Consider the following 22022-nt stretch of genomic DNA (forward strand, 5'->3'; position numbering starts at 1 on the left):
CTGACTGTAACCTTCCTGAGACCAAGGTGCTACAGATGGCTGTCAGAAATAGAAAGTACTGAACACTCTCCCTGGAGGCATACAGTTTCAAGTGGTTTTCACCCATCTTTAGCATGAGCACTTAGGTGGAATTAGAAGGGATGACCTAGGATGTGTGTGGAAAGTGTGACAAGTATTTTGGGGAGCTATCAAAACAAGAGGCCGAGTTCAGTGTTTCATGCCTGTAATCCCAGAACTTTGGGAGGCCAAGGCAGACAGATCATGAGGTCAAGAGGTCGAGACCATCTTGGCCAACATGGTGAAACCCGGTCTCTATTGAAAATACAAAAATTAGCTGGGCTTAGTGGCAAGACTCTCTAGTCCCAGCTACTTGGGAGGCTGAGGCAGGAGAATTGCTTAAACCTGGGAGGTGGAGGTTGCAGTGAGCCAAGATCGCTCAATTCTACTACAGCCTGGGCGACAGAGTGAGACTTCATTTCAAAAAAAAAAAAAAAAAAAAACCCAAAACAACAGCAACAAAAACAAGAAACGAGAAAAATGTTCTTTACTTTGTCAAATTTTGTTTTTTCTTTTCCTTGATAGAACGTTTTTTCTTTCTCTTGATAGAACTCGATCAAGTCTTAGCTATCATATAACCTGTCATTAAAACTCTGACCTTGGGCAAGTTACCCAACCGTCCCGGATTTCATTCATAAAATAGAGCTATATCTGTGGGAGAACAAAGTAACATGACATGTAGAAAGCCCCTACATACATATCGGCCGCGAGGTATAGTTGTTATTAGTAGGAGCTGGGAGGCGAGGCATTAGAAGTGAGAGAAAGGCAGTTAAAGATGATGGAGTGTGCACAAAAGTGAGAATTTTTCTTAGCAAGAAAGTCAGTGGTGCAAAAGGAAGGAAGAAGAACGTGATGGTGTTTGGTGTCTTGAAGGAAGAGTGAAGGGTGGGTAAGAAGACATGGGAGCATCCACGGCCCGCCGAGGGGCGGTGCTCACACCCGACAGTTGGATGTTTGGGACCTCAGATGTACCTAACTTAGAAAACTTGTTGAGTGCTCTATGCTCTAGTTGTTTTGTTTGAGAGTCCTGAAATCAGACATAGCTGGATTGTAGGATGTCATGAAAACGGAGATCGTAAGAAGGAAAGTATTGGATTTAATTATGTATTGGATTAAAAAGATCATCAGATTTGGGTTATGAAAAATGTAGTGCCACAAAAGTATGAAAATGTTAAAACTTAGAAACATCAAACAACAGCTTATGAATGCAAAGCGTGGAAAATGAATTATGAAAGTCTGCTGTTTTTTAAGAGCATAAGACAAAAATGAGGAAGATAAAAGTTAAGGAAAAGCAGTGACGGGGTCCAGCTGAACACTGGATTGGTACACACTAAGAAAATAACAGTTGTATTCAAACGCCAAGTGTTAATGCTTTTTATTAAGCAAAAAGATATCAGGGTAGGTAACACTTTGCTTCCCAAACTCTGAATATCATAAACGGAGTTGGGGGATGGCTCCAGAATGTGTGTTAGGATTGTAAATACCTGTGCCCTCCTGCCTGTCCAAAATCTAATCCAAGGATTCTCACACTTTTGGACTTCATAGTCAAAGAACACTTGAATAAAATTTTTGTGGATCACCACAGGTTGCCAGCTTTTAGTTCTGGCAAGCAAGTACTTAAAAAAAAAAAATCTGTCATCTCTCATCACCATTACTGCAGTAAAAAAGAAGACATTTAACATGCACATATGCATATACCTACACACACACACACACACACACACACACACACACACACGCACACACGGGAAGAAGAGCATAACTAAAGACAATTTTTTGATCAAGTAAATTTATCTTTATGAGAAATTTTCTGTGGTGTCTTATCTTTCCTTCGTTTCATCGTGGACTGGTAAAATAATTGTCCACACAAACACAGATCTACAGAATCTGGCCAGAATTTACAAAGTACCGGTCCAGCTGTTGCCTACCTGCTCCCAGGTGACCAGCCCAGGACAGCTTGAGAGACAGAAATCCTGCCACCTTTGCAGCTACAGACGCAGGGCTGAAAGGGCCAACCTTTTTTCCAGACCACTTTGTGACCCAAACCAAGTTATCAAAAGGATCTTTGTTGCCAGGGGATGTTTTTTTCTTTTCTGAGAGTAGGTTGGGTTGGGGTGGGGGGTTGGGGGTGGGGGGTGGGGGGTTAGGGATGGAGATAGAAAGGTTGGAAGGTAAATAGTATAATACAAGAAGGAAATTTTAAAGACTTGCAATGATTAAGTACATATGACTTCCTTTTTCTTTTTTGCCCTGGCACTGCCTGAAAAGTATATATGATTTTAAACTGTATAGGTAAGAATATTTTTGATTCTAGTGTAAAGTAATAGGATATGGTATCACATTGGGAATGATGTCTTTCTTCATCAATTGTTTCTTCTTAAAACAAACCTTTTATGAGGTGTGAAAATTTAAAGAGGCCAGTTTTGCTGTTCCTATGAGAATTGACTCTCTTATTACAAAATATGAATGAGGTAGACATGTAGATTTTTGAAAGTTAACAGAAAAATCTACTAATCTGGATGGATAATTAAGAATGTAGTCTGCTTCGTCAGTGTATGTGTTACGGGAACAGACATTAAGAACTTGTTCTGGCAGTGACTTCTCAGCAAAAATGGGATAAAAGTAAAAAAAGGAAGGAAATGCACCATGGTGTTTTATTACAAAAAAGTTTATAATAACAGACAACTTTTATTGATAGCTTTTGTAAGTGTAGAATTAATTTATATTATCAGCAGCATATTTGGAAACACTCTTAAAAGTTAGCCTGATTTGTATTTAAAATTATTTTTAACAATACAGCAACAGCTTTGTTGCCCAAGCTGGTCTTAAACTCCTGGTCTCAAGCCACCCTCCAGCCTCGGCTTCCCAAAGCCCTGAGATTATAGGTGTGAGCTACCATATCCCGCTAGATTTATGCTTATTCGTAATATATTAACTTTGAACTTACCGTTTTCGAGTTGCAGGAAATTTTTTGAGACTGGATCTTACTGTGTCACCCAAGCTGGAGTGCAGTGGCGCAATCACAGCTCACTGCAACCTCCAATTCCTGGGCTTAAGTCATTTTTCCACCTCAGCTTCCCGAGTAGCTGGGACTCCAGACACCCACCACCACGCCTGTATAGTTTTTAGAAGTTTTCTGTAGAGGTGGGATCTCACTATGTTGCCCAGGCTGCTCTTGAATTCCTAGACTCAAGAGATCTTCCCACCTTGATCTCCCAAAGTGCTGAGATTCCAGGCATGAGCCACCACACCCGGCCATGGTTGCAGGGTTTAGATGTTAAATTTATATATCTTGTTTTGGGGAAACTATTGAGTTAGGGCCACAGATGTGAACAAAGTTTGAAAGAGCTGACCCATCAGCCATTCCCTTCTTGATAGAGACTGTGCCACATTGCTCTTGGCCCAGGGATGAGAAAACGCTTTATACTGTCTTACTAGGCTTCTCAGTCTCAGTCTATAACTACGCATGCGCGCGCGCGCGCGCGTGTGTGTGTGTGTGTGTGTGTGTGTGTGTGTGTGTGTGTGTGTGTAGTTTCAGCTGAATTTTCTGTCCCAAGGTTAAGTTAGAAATCAGCTTTTGTTCACTTTACAATTTGCCGTGGCTTCAATCAGACAGTGGTGTCAAAAGTGGCATCATTGACATCTCTGGTAACCTTTGTTCTCTGAAGTCGATCAACAATGTCCTTGCTGACAGTTGAGTCTAAATAATTGCCCAGCCACAAGCTGCACGGTGAACACTTTTCTCAGTTGGGTTGCGTGCTCCTCAGGGGGTCCCAAGGTACCAGGCAGATGAAGCATGGTTTGTAACTCACTGAGGAGGAGCCCCTGGTGTCCCATTCCTTGGCCACAGCTGGTCCCTTGCCCAGATGTGCTGTTAAGTGTCACCGGGAAATCACACAGGAGGAATGGCAGTGACCACATACACATGAGGAAAATGTCAGGGTGGCTCCTGCTTTCAGCAGGAGGACATCTCTCTCCATGGTGCACTTTGGGCTGAGTGACCTTCTTCTCTACCCTCACTGGCCCCCTCACCAAGGTGCAGCTGCCTTTAGCTGGAAATTAAAATCCTCATTTGGGTTGAGTAAGAAAGTTTATCCATTACACATGAACCTTGTCTAGCAAATCTGCTCCTACTGCATGACTTTCAGATTTCACTCTCTAATTGAGTAGAATTGTAAATATACCCTGCCCATCCATCATGCCAGATACTCAAGATTTCTGTTCAACAGGCTATCCTATTATCAGTAAACTGCCCTAGTGAAGACCTACTAACATAAATCATATGAACATTGCCTTTTTGGACTCTTTTTAGTACCGTTGGGTCATATCTCCCAGTGGGAAGGCCATGAGCATTTTTGGGTCAGGATATTTATGCATGGTAGTATAACTGTCAAGATGTAATATTTGAGGGGTTTTTTTTTTTGGTGAAACTTTTTGTGTATAAAAGCCAGTCATGTTCATACAGTATACAAACTTGAGGATACTCCCTAAGGACCACAAATGCCAACAGTTTGCAGGAAAAGTAGGAGGACTGAGCATTACCGAGGAAAAGTCTCAGGCCATACCCATGTCTATTCTCTGTTGTAATGGCCTCAGCTAGGGCTAAGGTGAGTTTTTGAAAGCTCCCATTGCTGTTGTATGTGCGATGTGGATAGGACAGGGCCAAAAAGGAAACAGTGGACTCAATGATTATATTTAGGCTAATGATCTGGTCTGTGGTCCTGTGGGTGCCTCCTGTCTCCCGATCCACCTAACACTGATGACAGAGCTCATTAGTACTTCTGGCCAGAGGGTGGACTTGGGGAAAGAGAGAATGGCACTCATGTCAATCAGTTTGACTTCTCATTAGTAACTCCAAAGAAAATAGTTGGCCAAGGAGGCCAGAACCACAAAAAGGAAGCTAACTTTGAGTTACCCACGTCTATCCACCGTAATCACAGAGGCTGGAAAAGCCTGGGTGTTTGGAATGTGGGAAGTGGATGAAGTGAAATGGTATCTTTTTGAGGTGAAAATAAAACTTTTTAAAAATCCCAATTGCAACAGTCCTAAAATAAAAGTAAGTCTTTATAGAAAGAAAACAAAGTTCCAAGTGAACCTATTTGCTTCTCCTATTAACAGAGCTATTTTGAACGAAAGAAAGTAGTTATGGATTCCAATTCTGGGCAAGAGGGAGCAAGCACACACCACCCTGTGTCTCCCACCGCATGTAGCTGAGACCATGGACGGAATTCATGGCACACCAGGCTCAGTGGGGAAGGAGACCAGAATCTGAAGTTCCATCAAACTATATCACCTGACATAGACTCTGAGGTAGCCCAAACTCCAGTAGGCCACACTGGTGTGGACAGTCAGATCTTCAAGGGAAGCCCTTGCTTCCTGAGGAGCAGGAAAGGGGAGCCCTAACTTCCGAGTAAGTGAAACAAGTCACCGTTTCATTCTCTCCCTTCCCAGCCCATAGTCAGTCCTGCACAGCAGCTTTAGGACTGGGCAGACATCCAGAACTGTGTGTGGTGGGGGAAGAGAATATCTTCCTTTCTGATGAAGGGAACTGTGGTCCTAAGAGCATGGGGTGAATTCTCATTGCTTTTCTTCTCTCTCTGTCCTTCTGCCACTTGACACCACTCTGAAATGCAGTTGGGCTAGAAGTATGTGGCTAAGCAAGGCAACCAAATCCCAGCATTCTAGCAGAAGGACCATGAAAGGGGGCCCTAGGGAACTGGAAGGTACTGGGGAGATCACAGAGTGGATCAAGAAAGCTGTTGCGTAAAATATTATATGAACTCCTGGACTTACTTTGGCGCTGTGCATGTTTCAATCTGACTATAAGCAGCATCACAAATGATTCGAGAGCTGATATATGAACTAGATCACACAGGTCCCAGGCTGACCACTGCATGCTATACTTGTAGGACAGATTCAGATAGCATTGCAGAGGCTTTCTGCACTGAACTGACATTCAGCTGACAGGAGGTGGTTTGGGAATTGCAGCCTGAACTTACCAATGTTGATCATGTGCTTAAAAAAAAATTGGACATTGTCCTTATGATTTAAAGACTTGGATTCTCATAATGTAATATTCAACGTTACTAAAAATTAGCCAGCATATGAAGAACCAGGATAATCTCGATTTGTATGTGAAAGAGCAATTAACAGTTGCAAATACTGAAGTGTCACAGATGTTGGAATTATCAAAGATTTAAATCAGTTATTCTAATCATGGCCCCAGAAGTATGGGAATAGATGATATAATGCAGAACCAAGTGGTAATTTTAGAACTGAAATATATAATAATCAAAAGTAAAAATTCATGGTAATAATCAAAATTTAAAATTCATGGGTAGGCTCCACAACAGAATGAAGATAATAGAAAGGACAGTGGACTTGAAGATAGATCGATAGAAATGATTCAATCTCAACAACAGAGAAAAAAAGATTGAAAAAAAAATAAGTAAACAGAGCTTCAGGGATGTGTGAGACCATACCAAAAATGTCCAACATTTGAGTAATCAGATTTCCTAAAAGAGTGTGATTCGAAGAAATAATAGTTGGCAACTAAATTTGGTCAAAGACGTGAGCTTTTGAATTTAAGAAGCTGAACAAAATGAAAGAGGCTAAAATGAAAGAAATGCATACCCTGACACATCATAAACTACTGAAAACTAAAGAGAGAAAAAAATTGAAAGCAAATGGGGAAAATGCTACATAACATATAATAGAACAAGTTGAATTACTGCAGATTTAATTGGTATGTTTAGACATACCAATGATACATAACATATAATAGAACATGTTGAATGACTGAAGATTTTCTATTAGAAACGACAAAGACCAAAATAAAGTGGAATACTATTTTTAAAATATCCAGGGAACATATTCTTTATATACAAAGGTAAAATAATGATATTCTCAAATAAAAGAAAGCAATAATTCACTGCCAGAAGACTTGCTCTAAAAGAAATGCTGATAGACAGAAAATTATACCAGAGGAAAACTTGAAACATCAAAAGAAAAAGAAAAGCAACAGTAGTAAATATCTGAGTAAATATAATTATTCTCTTAAGTTCTTTAAAATATGTATAATAATGGAAAGCAAATATAGCATTAGTAGAGTTTCATTGTATATAGGTGTAACACATATAACAATTGTAACATAAAGAGAAGAGGTTAAAGGGACCAAAATGATGGTAAATTTTACTACTTGAAGTAGTAAAATATTAAATCTAAGAAGACTGTGAAAAATTATTTATATATATGTGTGTATATATATATATATATATAGAGAGAGAGAGAGAGAGAGAGCAACAGCTTAAAACACCATACAAAGGAATATAGTAAAAACTCAATAGATAAATAAAAATAGAGCACTGAAAATACTCAAATAATTCAAATAAAAATAGGAAAGGAAAAACAGGAACAAAATGAGGGAAGAAACCTAAAATAAATGATAAAGGGTAGATTTAAATTCCAATTGATAAATAATTATATTAAATATAAATAGTCTAAACATAGCAATTAAATTACAGAGATTGTCAGAATGGATTTTTTTAATGACCAAAGGCTATGCTTTCTATAGGTAATACATTTTAAATATAATGAAATTAGTGTGTTAAAAGTAAAAAGTAAAGAGATATATACTAATCATAAGAAAGCTGGAGGGGCCATATTAATGACAGAAATAGTAGACTGTAGAGCAACAAAAATTATCAGGGATAAAGAGGAACATTGTATAAAGAAAAATGGGTAAGTTCACCGAGATGACATAACAAGCATAAAAAGGTGTATGTACCTAACCACAAAGTTTCAAAGTACATGAAACAGAATAGAACTGAAGGGAAAAATGGACAGCTATAGTTAGGGACTTCAATGCAGCTCCCCTAATAATTGCAAGAATAAGTAGACAGCATACCAGTAAGGATATGGAAAAACTGAACAATACCATCAGACTTGCTAATTGACATTTATAAAATGTTCTTCCCTCAAACAGCAGAATATATATTCCTTTAAAATCCTCAGGGATCATTCACAAACATAGGTGATAGCCAGGGACATAAAACAAACCTAAAAATGATTCAAAGAATTGAAATCATCAAAATTAGTTATCTAACTATAATGAGATTTAACTAGAAATCAGTGAAACAAAGATAACAGATAAATCTGTAAATACTAGGAAATTAAACAACATACTTCTAAGTAATCTGTGATTCAAAGGCAAGTCTCAGAGAAAGCAGAAAATATTTTGAAGTGAACAAAATTGAGAATGCAACATATCATAATTCATATGAAGTGGCTAAAGCAGGGCCTAGAGGGAAATATGGAGTATTAAATTTTCACATTCGAAAAGTAAAAAAAGAACTGCAATGAGCAATCTAGGCTTCCACATAAACTAGGAAAAGAAGAGCAAAACAAGTCTAAAGCAAGCAGAAAGAAATTTTATAAAGAGTAGATATCAATTAAGTTGAAAACAACAATGGGGAGAAAAACCAATGAAATAAAAATCTGGTTCTTTAAGTATATCAAAAGCTGATAAACCTCTGCCAGACTGACAAGGAAATAAGACATAAATTACCGAAGTAAGGCATGAAAGAGGGTATGTCATTATAGTCCCCAAAAGAGTATAAAAAGCAAATACCACCAACAGCTCCATGCACAGAAGTTCAACGATATAGATGAAATAGACCAAATCCTAGAAACAAGCTACCAAAACTCACCCCAAAAGAAATAGATTTCTTGAATATCCTTTTGTATCTCAGTAAATTCAATTTATAATTAAAACTTTACCAAAAACTCAAAAAACAAAACCTGAAAAACTTCAGGTCTGGATGGTTTTACTGGTAGAATTCTCTAACAAACATTTATGGAAGAAATGACAACAATTCTGTAAGATCTCTTTCAAAAAATAAAAGAGGAGGCAACACTTCCCAACTCATGTTGTGAAGCCAGCATTATTCTGATGACCAAACCAGACAAAGAGAGTACAGTAAAAGAAAACTACAGACCAGTGTCTCTTAGGAACATAGATGTAAAAATCCTTCACAAAATATTAGTAAATTGAATTAGGCAGTATACAAAAAGAGTAACAAGTCCTGACTGAGTAGAGTTAGTGTTGGAAGGTAAGGCTAATTTAGCATTTGAAAATCAGTCAATGTAGGGCTAGGTGCAGTGGCTCAACCTTGTAATCCCAGCACTTTGGGAGGCTGAGGCGGGCAGATCATGAGGTCAAGAGATTGGGACCATTCTGGCCAACATGGTGAGACTGTCTCTATTAAAAATACAAAAATTAGCTGGGCATGGTGGTGTGCATCCGAAGTCTCAGCTACTCAGCAGGCTGAGGCAGGACAATCACATGAACCCGGGAGATGAAGATTGCAGTGAGCCAAGATCACGCCACTGCACTCCAGCCTGGGGACAAAGTAAGACTCTCTCTCAGAAAGAAAAGAAAATCAGTCAATGTAATCTACCATATTAACATACCAAAGAAGAAAACGTCACATGATAATATTAAAAGATTCAGAAAAAGCAGTTGACAAAATTCAACATACATTCATGCTATAAAGCTCTGAACACAATCTATATATGATTAAAAGGCAACTTCCTTGACCTGATAAAGAACCATCTACAAAAATCTACAGGTATGATAACAATAGACACTGCAGACTCCAGGAGGGGGAGGGAAGGAGGAGGCCATGAATTGAAAACTCTCTGTGAGGTACTGTACTCACTACCTAGATGGCAGGATCACTCATACTCCAAACCTCAGCATTTTGCAATACACCCATGTAACAAACTTGCACATATACCCCCATATCTAAAATAAAAGTTGGAAGAAAAGCAAACCTATAGCATACATCATACTCGATGGTGAAAAATCTAACACCCTTTAAGACTGGAAACAGGGCAAGTATGTTCACTTTTAACATGATACTGGAGTTTCTGTCCATTGGAATAAAGCAAGAAAAAGAAATGAAAGGCTTACAAGTTGTAAGAAAACTGCCTATTTGCAAACAACTTGATTAGCCATATAGAAAATCCCAAGAAATTTACAGAAAAAGCTCTTAGAATGGCAATGTCAGTCAGATGTAAGATTGTATAGCCAGTCTGGAAAATAGTTCAGTAGTTTATTAAAATTTATTTTAATTTTTATAGATTTAGGGATATAAGTGCAGTTGTATTAAATGGACATATTATGTAATGGTAAAGTCTGGGCTTTCAGTGTAACCACCACCCAACGAGTGTACATTGTACCCAGTAGGCAGTGAAATAGATAGTATTTCATCCCTCGCTCCCCTCCCCCACACCTTTCAGAGTCTTTAATGTCTGTTATTCTACTCTGCCTGTTCATATGCATCTGTTGTTTAGCTCCCACTTATAACTGTACTATAAGCACAGTTTTTGACTTTCTGAGTAATTTCACTTAGGATAGTGGCCTCCATTTTCATCCATGTTGCTCAAAAGATTTAATTCTTTTCTATGGCTGAGTAGTATTCCATTTTGTGTGTGTGCATGTGTGTGTGCACCTGTGTGTGTGTGTGTGTATCAGATTTTTAGTCCAGTTATCTGTTAATGAACATGTAGGTTGATTCTACATCTTTGCTCTTGTGAGTAGTGCTGCAATAAACGTACAAGGGCAGGTGCCTCTTTGGTAAAATGATTTCCTTTCCTTCGGGCAGACACCCAGTAGCGGGATTGCTGGATCAAAGGTAGTTCTATAGTTAGTTCTTTGAGAAATCGCCATGCTGTCTTCCATAGAGGTTGTACTAATGTACATTCCACTAACGGTGTATAAGTGTTTCCTTTTCTCCACATCCTTACATCTGGTGATCAGTGATTTTTTTCATGTTTGTTGGCCTCCTGCCTGTTTTTTTGTGAAAAATGTCTGTTCATGTCTTTTGTCCACTTTTTAATGGGGTTACTTGTTTCTTTCTTGTTGAGTTGTTTGAGTTCCTTGTAGATTCTGGCTATTAGCCCTCAGTTATATGCATAGTTTGCAAACATCTTCTTCCATTGTAGGATGTCTGTTTACCCTGTTGATGATTTCTTTTGCTGTGCAAAAGCTTTTTAGTTTAGTTAAGTCCCATTTGTCTGTTTTTGTTTTTGTTGCATTTCCTTTTGAGGACTTAGTCATAAATTCTTTGCTTTGACCAATGTCCAGAGGGTTTTTCCAGGATTTTCTTCCAGAACTTTAATAGTTTTAGATCTTATATTTAAATCTTTAATCTATCTTGATTTGATTTTTGTATGTGGAGAGAGAGAGGTGTCCAGTTCCATTTTTCTACATATGGCTCTTCAATTTTTTTTAGCACCATTGATTGAATAGGGTGTCCTTTCCTCACTGTATTTCCTCATTTTTGTATACTTTCTCAAAAATTAGTTAGTTGTAGGTATGTGGCTTTTCTCAAAAATTAGTTAGTTGTAGGTATATGGCTTTATTTCTGGGTTCTCTATTCTGTTCCATTGATTTATCTGTCTATTTTCATACTAGTACCATGCTATTTTGGCTACCATAGCCTTGTAGTATAATTTGGAGTCATGTAATGTGATTCCTCCAGGAACTAAACAAGAGCCTGGATCACCAAAACAATCCCGCGTCAGTAGTTTCTGATGAAGTTAAATACATCCTTAACATATGACCCAGCAATGCCATTCCTAGTACATGCAACAGCGTGGATAAATTTTAACATTACGCCTAGTGAAAGAAGCCAGTCTCAAAGGTTACATGGTATATGATTCCATTTATATGACATTCTAGAAATGGCAAAAGGATAAGGAAAAATTGGTTTCCAGGGATTAGAAGAGTGTAAGGCACAACACGAAGGAGTTATTTGGGGTGATTGTTTGGGGTGGGGGAGCAGTTCCGTATCAGATTCTATCCTGAGTGATGGCAAGGAGGTAAATCTCTGTATGTGTTAGAACTGATGGAATTCGTACATCAAAAGAGGCTTCAATTTTGCATATGCTAATTTTAAAGATTATGTTAAAAATATGAGTTTTCTTAGCAAAAGCGAATGGTACCCGATTTTATTATTCTATTCTCTCACTGCTATAAAGAAATACCTGAGACTGGGTAATTTATAAAGGAAAGAGTTTTAATTGGCTCATGACTCTGCAGATTGTAGAGGAAGCCTGGCAGGCTCTGTTTCTGGTAAAGCCTCAGACAGCTTACAGTCATGGCAGAAGGTAAAGGGGGAGCCAGCATGTTGCATGGCCAGAGAAGGAGAAAGAAAAAGGTTGGGTGGAGTAGGTGCCACACCCTGCTAAACAGCTGGATCCCATCATAACCCACTCACGCACTGTCATGAGAACAGCACCAGGGAGGGTGGTGCTAACTCATTCATGAGAACTCTGCCCCTGTGATCCAGTCACCTCCCACCAGGCCCCAACTCCAAACTGGGAATTAATTACAATTGGACATGAGATTTGTACAGGGACAGAGGTCCAAGCCATATCAGTGATGTTCTTGTGACTGCTTATTGATTAACCAGATCAGTACTGTTCAGTATAACTTTCTGAGATGATGAAAATGTCCTATATCTGCGCTGTCCAGTATCATAAATACTAGCTACATGTACTGAGTACGTGAAGTAATATTTTGCTATTATTTTAAATTTATTTAAAATATATAAAATTATTTATTTAAATTATTTTATTATATTAAACTAACATTGTTAGTTCCTAATTTTTAGTTAATTTAAAGTAAATGAAATGAAATATTAGTTCCTCAGGAAGTTTCATACCACACTGTGGTATCAACTTTTTCTGCCCTGAATTGGTCTAATCAATGTCCTAAGAAGACAAGGATGCAGAGATGTCAGGAAAGCAGCACTTGGAAGGTCCCTGCAGATCTCCCTGCACTGGGTGTTCCAGAGTGGCTTGTCCCTTCCAACTGGTTCAGATGGGGACTGTGAGAAGTACAAATTCAGCCTGGTCATGCCAAGTTCAGCTTTGTGATGAGAATGTTTGGCCAGTATTTCTTTACTTTACACCCTGTCTGGACTTACTTTGGGGTATTTTTTTCCCTCTTATTCATAGTTTTTTAAGAAGTATTGTGATACCTTCTTTTCATGTGTGTTTACTTTTCATTCCTCAGTTAATTGGAAGCACCTCGAGGTCAGAGGTTGATTCTATTGCTATGTCTGCTTTGTAAAAATATGGCAGCCTTTGCAACCTTCATTTTTTCCCCTCTGATTCCATCTTGCAGAGAAGGAATGCAACCCACAGAGAGGATAACTTGGTTATAATTAAATAAGCCAGTGACAAAGTAACTCAGTTTCTCAGCTCTTTGACCTTATAACTAATTCCAGCTGAAAAAGCCCTCAGACTCAATAGTGGTATATGTTTAAAGCAACAGAAATACTGATGATAGTTGTGAAAACTAATTGGGAAATACCATATTTGGGGTGTATTTTTAGATGTAGTTGTTGTTCCTCAAATTGGGGGCATATGCGTCCCAAGGGATTGGGGCCATACACTGGCAGGTTTATACAACCTCAAGATAAATGGGAATGGTCTCCCTAACCAGGTCAGTTTACTTGTAAATTCTGGAAAGTAATATTGAATGGTGTTCATGGTAAAGAAAGTTTTGAACTTTTGTTATTAGGACAATCAGGATTCTATTACAGAGTAGAATGCATAGTGCGCGTGAATTTCAGGGCGTCCTCACAGTAGAATCGAATTGTTTTTCCTCTGCATATTGTGGGCTTCTGTGGGCTTCCATCATTATCCTCTGTGGTTTAAATCCTAGATACTAGACAGAAACATTTGAGGTATACTCAGGTGTCTTTTAACCCAGTAGGTTGGAAATAAATAGTTCATAAATCCAAATGCTGTGTAATAAAATTGTAATGGAGAAGGGCAACATTTTATTTTTCTGTAATTTTTAATTTGTCTTTTTTTACCAGTTTTATGCAACTAAGAAAGTCTGATCTGTTACTGGTGAGCTGGGGATTTTGTGTAGAGAATTTCTCCTCTCCCCTTTATTTCTCAGTTTGAGCTAATATTCTGCCCTGGGCACTACTCCAAATGGCAGGCTGCTGCGGGAGCACAGCTGGTCTTTTCGATAGATTCCGGAGAGGCAGTGCCAGGTGCATTGTGAAACCCCTAGAAATGCATTTCTGATAACATTCCAGTATTTCACGTGGAAATGTCAGATCATACTTTTGTGAACTAGGAAAGTTATCTCATCTCCCTTTGCTTCTCTCTGTCCCCTGGCTAAGCGCTCTTTACGTATCGTTCACTCTTTCACAGAAGGCTTTTTCCCTTGCCTCAGTAATCCTCTTCTTCTTTGGGTGCATCCTATACCCTGCTGCCTGCTCAACCTAAACATCCAGCATGGGAAACATCTCCCCTGTAGAAATCTTTCATGCCATTCTCCGTGTATTTAATGTTCTTCAAAATCGTATCCCAGCCTGACTGAGTCTTTGGGTTTATTGCTACCACTCTCCTTCACGGATCCCTCCAACCCAACCATGCTGAATCTCCCACGGCCATTTTCCAAAACATCTTAGACTGTCTGACCACATCGTCTCTGTTCGTACTGCCTTGCCGCCTGGAAACACACGCCCATCTTCCCTCTTCCCATCCCTTTCCTCGCCCATCCTGCAGGCTTGTCTTGGTGCCTCCTCCTCCCTGAAGCACTTCTCAGTTGCCGCCACGCTTCTTTGATGGCATTTTCCCCATCTCAGAAGTAACCATCTTCCGTGGTTTCCTGTTCTTCTTTCCCTCTTTGCCTTGAATGACACAGGTGCTGATGTTGAGCAATGCGTTTAGGAGCCTTACTCACTCATTGGTACTCTGACTTCAGCCACAAACTAGGATCTCACGTGCTGTATTTTTCAGTGTTTTTCGACTCAAAAGTAGGTTTAGTGATATATTGTCACAGACTAGGATTGTTTTCTCCCCAGTTGGGGCAGTCTTGAAAAGGGAGAGAATCTTGACACCCAGACTTCTGAGTTGTGATGGGAGGCCAAGAAGTCCCTGAGGGAAGCCACGTCTGACCATACTGTCAGCATTCCTTCCCTCCTGAGAGCTGCCATGAACTTATAAATGCTTTTGGAGAACGAAGGTGTCAGGCTTCTTTGGGAGGAGACTTACTAAGGGCTGTATAGCCAATGCCAAGAGAAATTCATTTCAAATGTAAAATGGGCCATTTTTCTATCCATTAAAGACTGTTCTTCCATTTTTATTTTAATTACTTAATTTTTAGAGACAGGATCTTGCTCCCTTTTTCAGGCTGAAGTGCCATGGTGCAATCATAGCTCACTGCAGCCTTGAACTCCTGTCCTCAAGTGATCTTCCTGCCTCCCAAAGTGCTGGGATTAAAGGCACGAGCCACCAGGCACCACGTTCTGCATCTGAACTTGGGCTGCCCTTTTTGCCTCCTCTTCCTCTACTTCACGGTAATGAACCCTCAGCCCCTGGCAGGCCTGGCTTTTATGATCCCCACCTCCCTCCCATCAACGCCCCCACACCTTGGTCCATGCTTCCTCTCTGCAGGTCAGTCCTCTCCTTCCTTCAGCATATGTATAGGGTCTGTCGTGGGCTAGGCACTTTCAGGAATATACCTGTAAATACAAAACATGCAAAAAATAGCCCTGGTCGTGGAGCTTACGTTTTGACATCCAGGTTGTGCTTTCTCTTTCCTTTTACCTCTCCAGATTCTAGAACACGTTTGCCTTTCCCTGGAAGCCATTGCTGACTGTTTCGACCCTGGCTGGTTCTTTTCCACCAGTTTTTTTGGACACTGGTTACCTGTTCCTCTCCTTTGAAATATACTGCCTTGTGTTTTTGCGCTTTTATATGTGGGCATCTTATCTCCTCAATTACATTTTACGCTTCTTGAGGGCAGACACCATGTCATTTGTCCGTGAGAGAGTGTGCACTGAGGTTCATATCCTCCATATGCTCATGACCTTAAAGATGTTTAAATTCCCAAACTGACCACAGGACTTTGCAGTTAGGCACCCGATCCATATTTTTAATTGATTTAAGGGTGTTTATTGCTCTCTGCTTTTTCAAATGGAGCAGCTCTAAGAGCATGCGAGACCATTAGCCGTCAGGCATTTCTTAAGATCCTGCCTGTGTCACTATGTGGCACTACTATTTAATCTGCTGCCAAGGATGCAGGCACATGCCAAGCACAACCTCTGCCCACACCTCATCAGCTGAGCAGATCGCCTCTGCAGGCCTCTATGTGATGTTTGTAAATCTTTCCTGTAACACCGAAGCTGTTATGCAAAGGAGAAAGAGGCACGGGGCAAGGAGGAGGATGGCTAATGACAGCTGCGTGTGACTCCTGAGCTCATCTCACCATCAGACACCAGGATCTAAAGCATCAGGGTCCTTTCTTGTCTTTATTTCTCAGAGGAGGCCAGTGGTGTCGATCATAAAACCCATCGTGCTCTCAGTAGGGCAGCAACAGGAGCTTGTAGGGGTTTTGCCTGACCACGTATACTCTTATCCGTGGTTCTTCAATAAAAGTCTACTGTGGGCAGCCATCAGGCTCCAGCAGAGGCAACTTCTACCGGAGACCCCACCTGTGAACTTAACCTCATTGGTCCGTGTGCCAAGTAAGCAGATTGGCTTCAATTTAAATTTAAAAATTGAGATATAGGGAAATGTAAACTTTTTTTTTTGTTTACTGAGGCTTTTTTATTCTAATAATCAAGAGGTAGCATGTGTTGTTGAAACAACTTTCTCAACAAGTTGAAACAACAACTTTCAACAACAATGGTTGTTTCGGATGTTATAGAAAGTCTGTGGAACAGCATACATAAAAGCGTAAAAGGTGGCCAGGTGCAGTGGCCCATGCCTGAGCCACTAATCCCAACACTTTGGGAAGTCAAGGCGGTGGGATCACAAGGTCAGGAGTTTGAGACCAGCCTGACCAACATGGTGAAACCCCGCCTCTACTAAAAATATACAAAAATTAGCTGGGCATGGTGGCATGCACCTGTAATCCCAGCTACTCAGGAGGCTGAGGCAGGAGAATCACTTGAACCTGGGAGATGGAGGTTGCAATGAGCTGAGATCGCACCACTGCACTCCAGCCTGAGCGACAGAGCAAGACTTCATCTAAAAAAAAAAACACACACACACACAGTGTAAAAGGTAAAATTGACTTTCTGTGGCTAAAAGAACAGATTCGAGAGCCAGCTGCCTTAGGTTCAAATCCTGCCTCTGCTGTTTACCAGCACTATGAGCTTCAGGAAGACAGTTCCCCTCTGTAAGTGGGGATCATACCAGTACTTAACTTACAGAGTCCTCGTGAGGATTACATTAGTTTCTAAATACGGACATAATAGGCCCATAGATAGATGAAAACATACATGCTTGGACATTAAAAATTAGGACTACATTTTTATTTGTACATTATCATCCCTTCAAGTATTTGGGTTTTTTTTTTTTCTTTCTCCACACATTTAACCTTTCATAGAACATAGAAGAAATTTGTGTCTTTAACTGTCAGGAGGCGGTACAATGACCCAGGGCTTCCCAGAAGGCTCTTACATTGCCAGGGCTACAGATACCTCTATTTAGATGTTAATTTGTAATACATCTGTGATATAGTTATATGCCTGCATTCTTAAGCTGCATATGCTTCTGTGGCATCCTGTCTGACCTTACAGTGATCAGACCGTGCCTGACAGAAATGGGCTGGATTACATAGTTTTGGGTGGATTTATAACCAACAGTACAGCCACACTTAAAGAGGGCTGATAAATGGGTGAGTGGCTTTGGTTGGAGGCCTGGTGCTGGGCCCTAGGCCCAGTCTGTGGCATGGATGAGAAGCGAGTGTCTTACCAAAGAGGAGAGAAACTCGCACTGGAGGGGAAAATGAAGACCATATTTGGTTAAGTATGGTCAAATATTTGGAGGAAGAAAAAAACCCAAATACTTGAAGAAAAGGGATGAGAATGTATAAATAAAAATGTAGTCATAATTTCTGATATACAAACATGTATGTTTTCATCTATATATGGGCCTATTTTGGCCTTGAATGCTTCTGATCAAGCCTACGAGGTGAAATTGATGAGGCTGTTGAATAGTGCATCAGAAGCAGTTGGTGTGGAACATGTTCTCAAGTGGGTCACAGGGTGACGAATAGTCCAGGACAGGGAGGAGCTGGTGGCATGGGGAGGACTCAGCGGGAGGATGTCACATCTTCAGAGGGAAATGGATACGCCAGACCAGACAAAGTGGGGACCCCAGCAGGGCAGAGCGTCAGGTGGTTGAGGTCATGGAAGAGGTTTTATTGAATAACGTTCAAAGCAAGCATCTCAATGGATCAGTAGATGAATATATAGTCTGCGTGCCTGCTGAGTGTCCCAGACTCTAGGCAACAAGAGAAGAGCTGATCTGGGACATGGGGACCTGGTTAGCGTTTGCAGCTATTGGATGGGTAATGGGACGGAAAGGGGTTTTATACATTTTGTAGTCTCCTGAGGACAGAGTGGGTGTCACTGTGCAGGGGTGACAAGAGACTCCGATTTGGACTCAACTCGAAGGGGGGCCTTTGCCAGAGGGCCTGAGCTCCTCGAGAGGAGGTTCTGGTGGACAAGGCTGAATCCCGGTAGTCTGGAGAGGATAAGAAGCCTACAGGATTTTAGCCTGGAGACCCACGTGGGACCCCTGTAAATCTGAGTTTTGGGGGCACCTTACGAAGCGCTTCAGTGCATTTCTCATCTTCGGTGGCACCCCACATGTTGTGCCCCTCGGAGCTGAGTTGCTGGATTCATGAGGATGTGGGAGAATTTGCTGCACAGCCGTCTGCCAGGCACGTCTATGGGTTTCTGAGAATGGGGTAATTTTTCGGTGATCTGGATCCCGAGTGGAGGCAGTTGAGGGGCGCCTGCTTTGGTGCTACTCCATTTGGGAGAGTTCGGCAGTGTTAGAGCCACTGCCCTGGGACTCGTTTTCCTTCCCTCTCCGACTCCACTGTACCCTGCTTTTTATGCGGCTGCTGCTACTTCCATTCTGTTCTCTGAACTCCCGCCCCCCTTTTCCTCCTGAGAGGTTTATGTGTTGTTTCTTGCACTTTGAATAAAGACTAAATGTTTTCTCTGCTGATATAAGTTCCTGTGTGTGTGTGTGTGTGTGTGTGCGCGCGCGCGCGCGCGTGTGTCAATGCATGTCCACGGGTGTACGCAGGAGTGCTTCAGCCTGGGGTCCACAGTGAGCGTGGAACCCACAGTGCAATGAAGAGGGCATTTTTACGCGGATACGTGATTCATGCTCACCTTGCTGATCTTAGCCGTAGTCATTTTTAGCGAAAAGCAGAGGAAACAGAGCAGCCACCGAAAAAATCCCGCGAATCCTACTTCGCCGTGCGATTGGAGTTGTGCTGTAAGCGCAGGAGAGGCTCCCGCCGAGAGCGAGTTCCTGACATAGTGACCTCATTCCCAACGCCGCCCTCCCCGCGGCGGCACAAGCCGCACTGGCTGGCGCTGGGCGAGCTCCGCCGCGGCCCGGGCTGCGAGCCTGACGGCTGTGTCGGGAATGACGAGCCCCAGGCTTGCAGAGACTTGCATGGCAACTGGAATTTATGACAAAGAGCTCACTGCAGCTAAACTTTGATACGGTGTGCAGTGGAACCGCCTGTTACACGCAGGGGGGGAGATGCGTCCTTCGTCACCATGCAAAGCCAGCCTTAAAATAGGAGCATGTGTCAGGTCTCTCAGTACGGACTGGTGAGTATGTGATGCCAGATCAATTTCAATGTGTGTGTTCTCTCTTCAGGCATCTGGAGGTATGTGCCCTTTTTACTGTTTTTATGATTGAAACATATGAGTTGGTGCTAGTGCATGGGAGGGGGCCTGGGCCCCTTGGAGAGGAGAGCGTGCCCCTCGCCACCCCGCGCCTGGGGTACATTCCGACCTCGCGTCTCCGCACTGCACAGACAAAGGAGCCTGCACAGACAAACAGAGGCTGTAGCTTTTCTTGGAGCGATGACTCATTTCAGTTCACAAAGGATTCTGGGCAGGGTAGTGAGAAGTCAGGTTGGCTGATCCGTCCCTATGACTTCACTTTGCAGAGAACAAGCAGAAGAGGAGTGAGACTGCAGATTCCGAGGCACTGCAGTGGGATGTTGGCTCAGCAAGTGGCTGTGATGTATGGGACAGGCAGGGAACAGGATTCCAGCTGTTCCATGCAAATAGGATAAAAGAATGGTAAAAAGGATTCCTTTTTTCTTTTCCTTCTCAAAACGTTACCAGCCAAGTACATTCACAAAGCCTTTTTAAGGTGCCTTTTGCCAGCTTTTGAACTGAACTGGTTCCAGTATCTCAAGCCCTGAATTGTCAGAAGAGCTGGGAGTTCTGAGACTCATTTTTAAAAAGTAGGTCTACGAAGGTAAAGTACCAGATTCCTGTTGTGTTCCACCGGCCCTCGGTAGCCATCTGAAATGCTCATTAGGATACTATGACTTGAAAGTTTACTCTTTCTTCTTATTCCAGATTCTAGGACGTCCGTTTCTGTTACTGGCTCCTTCTTGTGCTTGGACGCAACCCCCTAGCATGCACCATGCTTTAGCGTCAGCGCTACCTGGGGGATGGAGCCAGTCCAGAAAGGGTCAGGTAGGTTTCCCCTGCTTTTATTTCAAGAGTTGTTGTGTGCAAAGGAATGTGGTGAAATGCCACCTGTGAAGAGGGTGCACGGTCCTCTGAAGAGTGATCTTGCTGTTGGGCTCCTCCAGTGGCCCCAGTCTTAGGCGGTACAGGTCCTGCCACTGCGAGCTGCCCACCACACACGACCTCACCAGCTCTGGGGTCAGCCTAGAGCTCTCAGGGGACTGAGAAGTCCACAGCAGGAGAATTTGCCAGTAGGAAATAATTAGACTGCCCCAGATTTCCTTCAGCTGTTTATCTGTCTCTCTTGCTACTCCGAGGGAGGAATTTTTTCTTACCAATTAATACACAGTGCCTGAAATTTTGTGTACTGTTTGGCCTGTTAACCTACATGCAATGCACTAAAATCCAAGAAAGCCTGATTTATGTGCCCAGGGACTGTTTCCAAGACTAACATCATATTGAGACCACTATTAACTACTAAGGAAGTAAGCATATTTCATCATGGTCTGCTTTAGGATTCAGATTATGACAGAGCTGTTTTCTTACAACATCCATGGGCTTTTTACACAAAAGCTTTTTACAAAACATGACAGCAAAATGGGAAATACTGGTCCTCTAAAGTACATTACATGCTTCGTTTCCAAAGTGAAACTTGGCACGTCTGAAAGCATGGTTTTACCGCCTCATCTCATGGATGGGCTTAGTACTGTCCAAGGTATTTCTGAGAGGTGAAATCCCGTATGTAATTGGTCAGAATTATTAGAACATTTTTAAAGGCAGATGTTCAAGACCCCTTGAACATCGTCTTTCTCTTCGTAATCACATCCATCCCGTAGCTCACCCTGTCACAAAAGAAAAGAAAACACGCTTCCTTTCTTCATTGGCAGAAGTCTTTTCTTTCTGCATAGCAGCCTACAAAGTTGAGGATGTTGAGTCAGGTTTAAAGGATGTTTGGTCAGAGAAAACGCAAGCATAGCATGTTGCAAATATAGTTCTGTAGGTCCTCACACCCATCAATTCTACCCATTCTTGAAGATCTATTCAAAATCTCTCTCACCTGGAAAGTTCTCCCTAATCACCCCAACAGAAGGTCATTTCAAAATCCTAGAAGCTGCCATTATTGAATTAATTTTCTAGTCATTCATGTCTTTTCTTGCTGTAGCTCTTCTAAGGGTGTTTTGAACAGCAATGTGTATATTTCATAATGGTTTTTATTTTCACACATGTATATTTTGTATTCCCACCTAAATTGTAAGCTCACTGAAGGCAGAGATCAAGATTAATGCTTCTTTCTGCTATCTACATCTCCTAAGAGTTCCCTAACGTGGAAACATTTTGATAAATAGTTGAAGAGGAAGAGGGGCAGTTTAAAAAGCAGGATTTTTTTTTTTTTGTCATAGAGAG

The 22022-nt window shown here is 41.4% G+C and overlaps 1 protein-coding gene across 7 annotated transcripts in view; it reads left to right on the forward strand.

The window, feature by feature from the left end:
- STOX2 (storkhead box 2) overlaps positions 1-22022 on the forward strand; it is a 231670-nt gene that overhangs the window by 175024 nt on the left and 34624 nt on the right. Inside the window, exons 1-2 of one of the 7 annotated variants that reach the window (XM_074396685.1) lie at positions 12703-19739; positions 20084-20624. The exons of 4 other annotated variants lie outside the window; for them this stretch is intronic. In XM_074396685.1, coding sequence (XP_074252786.1) covers positions 20600-20624 — 25 coding nt within the window. In that variant the 5' untranslated portion in view covers positions 12703-19739; positions 20084-20599. Of the gene's footprint in view, positions 1-12702; positions 20625-22022 lie in introns of those variants that run through there. 2 more of the 7 variants (XM_074396684.1, XM_074396686.1) reach the window with 2 other exon arrangements.

Source organism: Saimiri boliviensis, chromosome 3, assembly GCF_048565385.1.
Source record: "Saimiri boliviensis isolate mSaiBol1 chromosome 3, mSaiBol1.pri, whole genome shotgun sequence".
NCBI lineage: Eukaryota > Metazoa > Chordata > Mammalia > Primates > Cebidae > Saimiri > Saimiri boliviensis.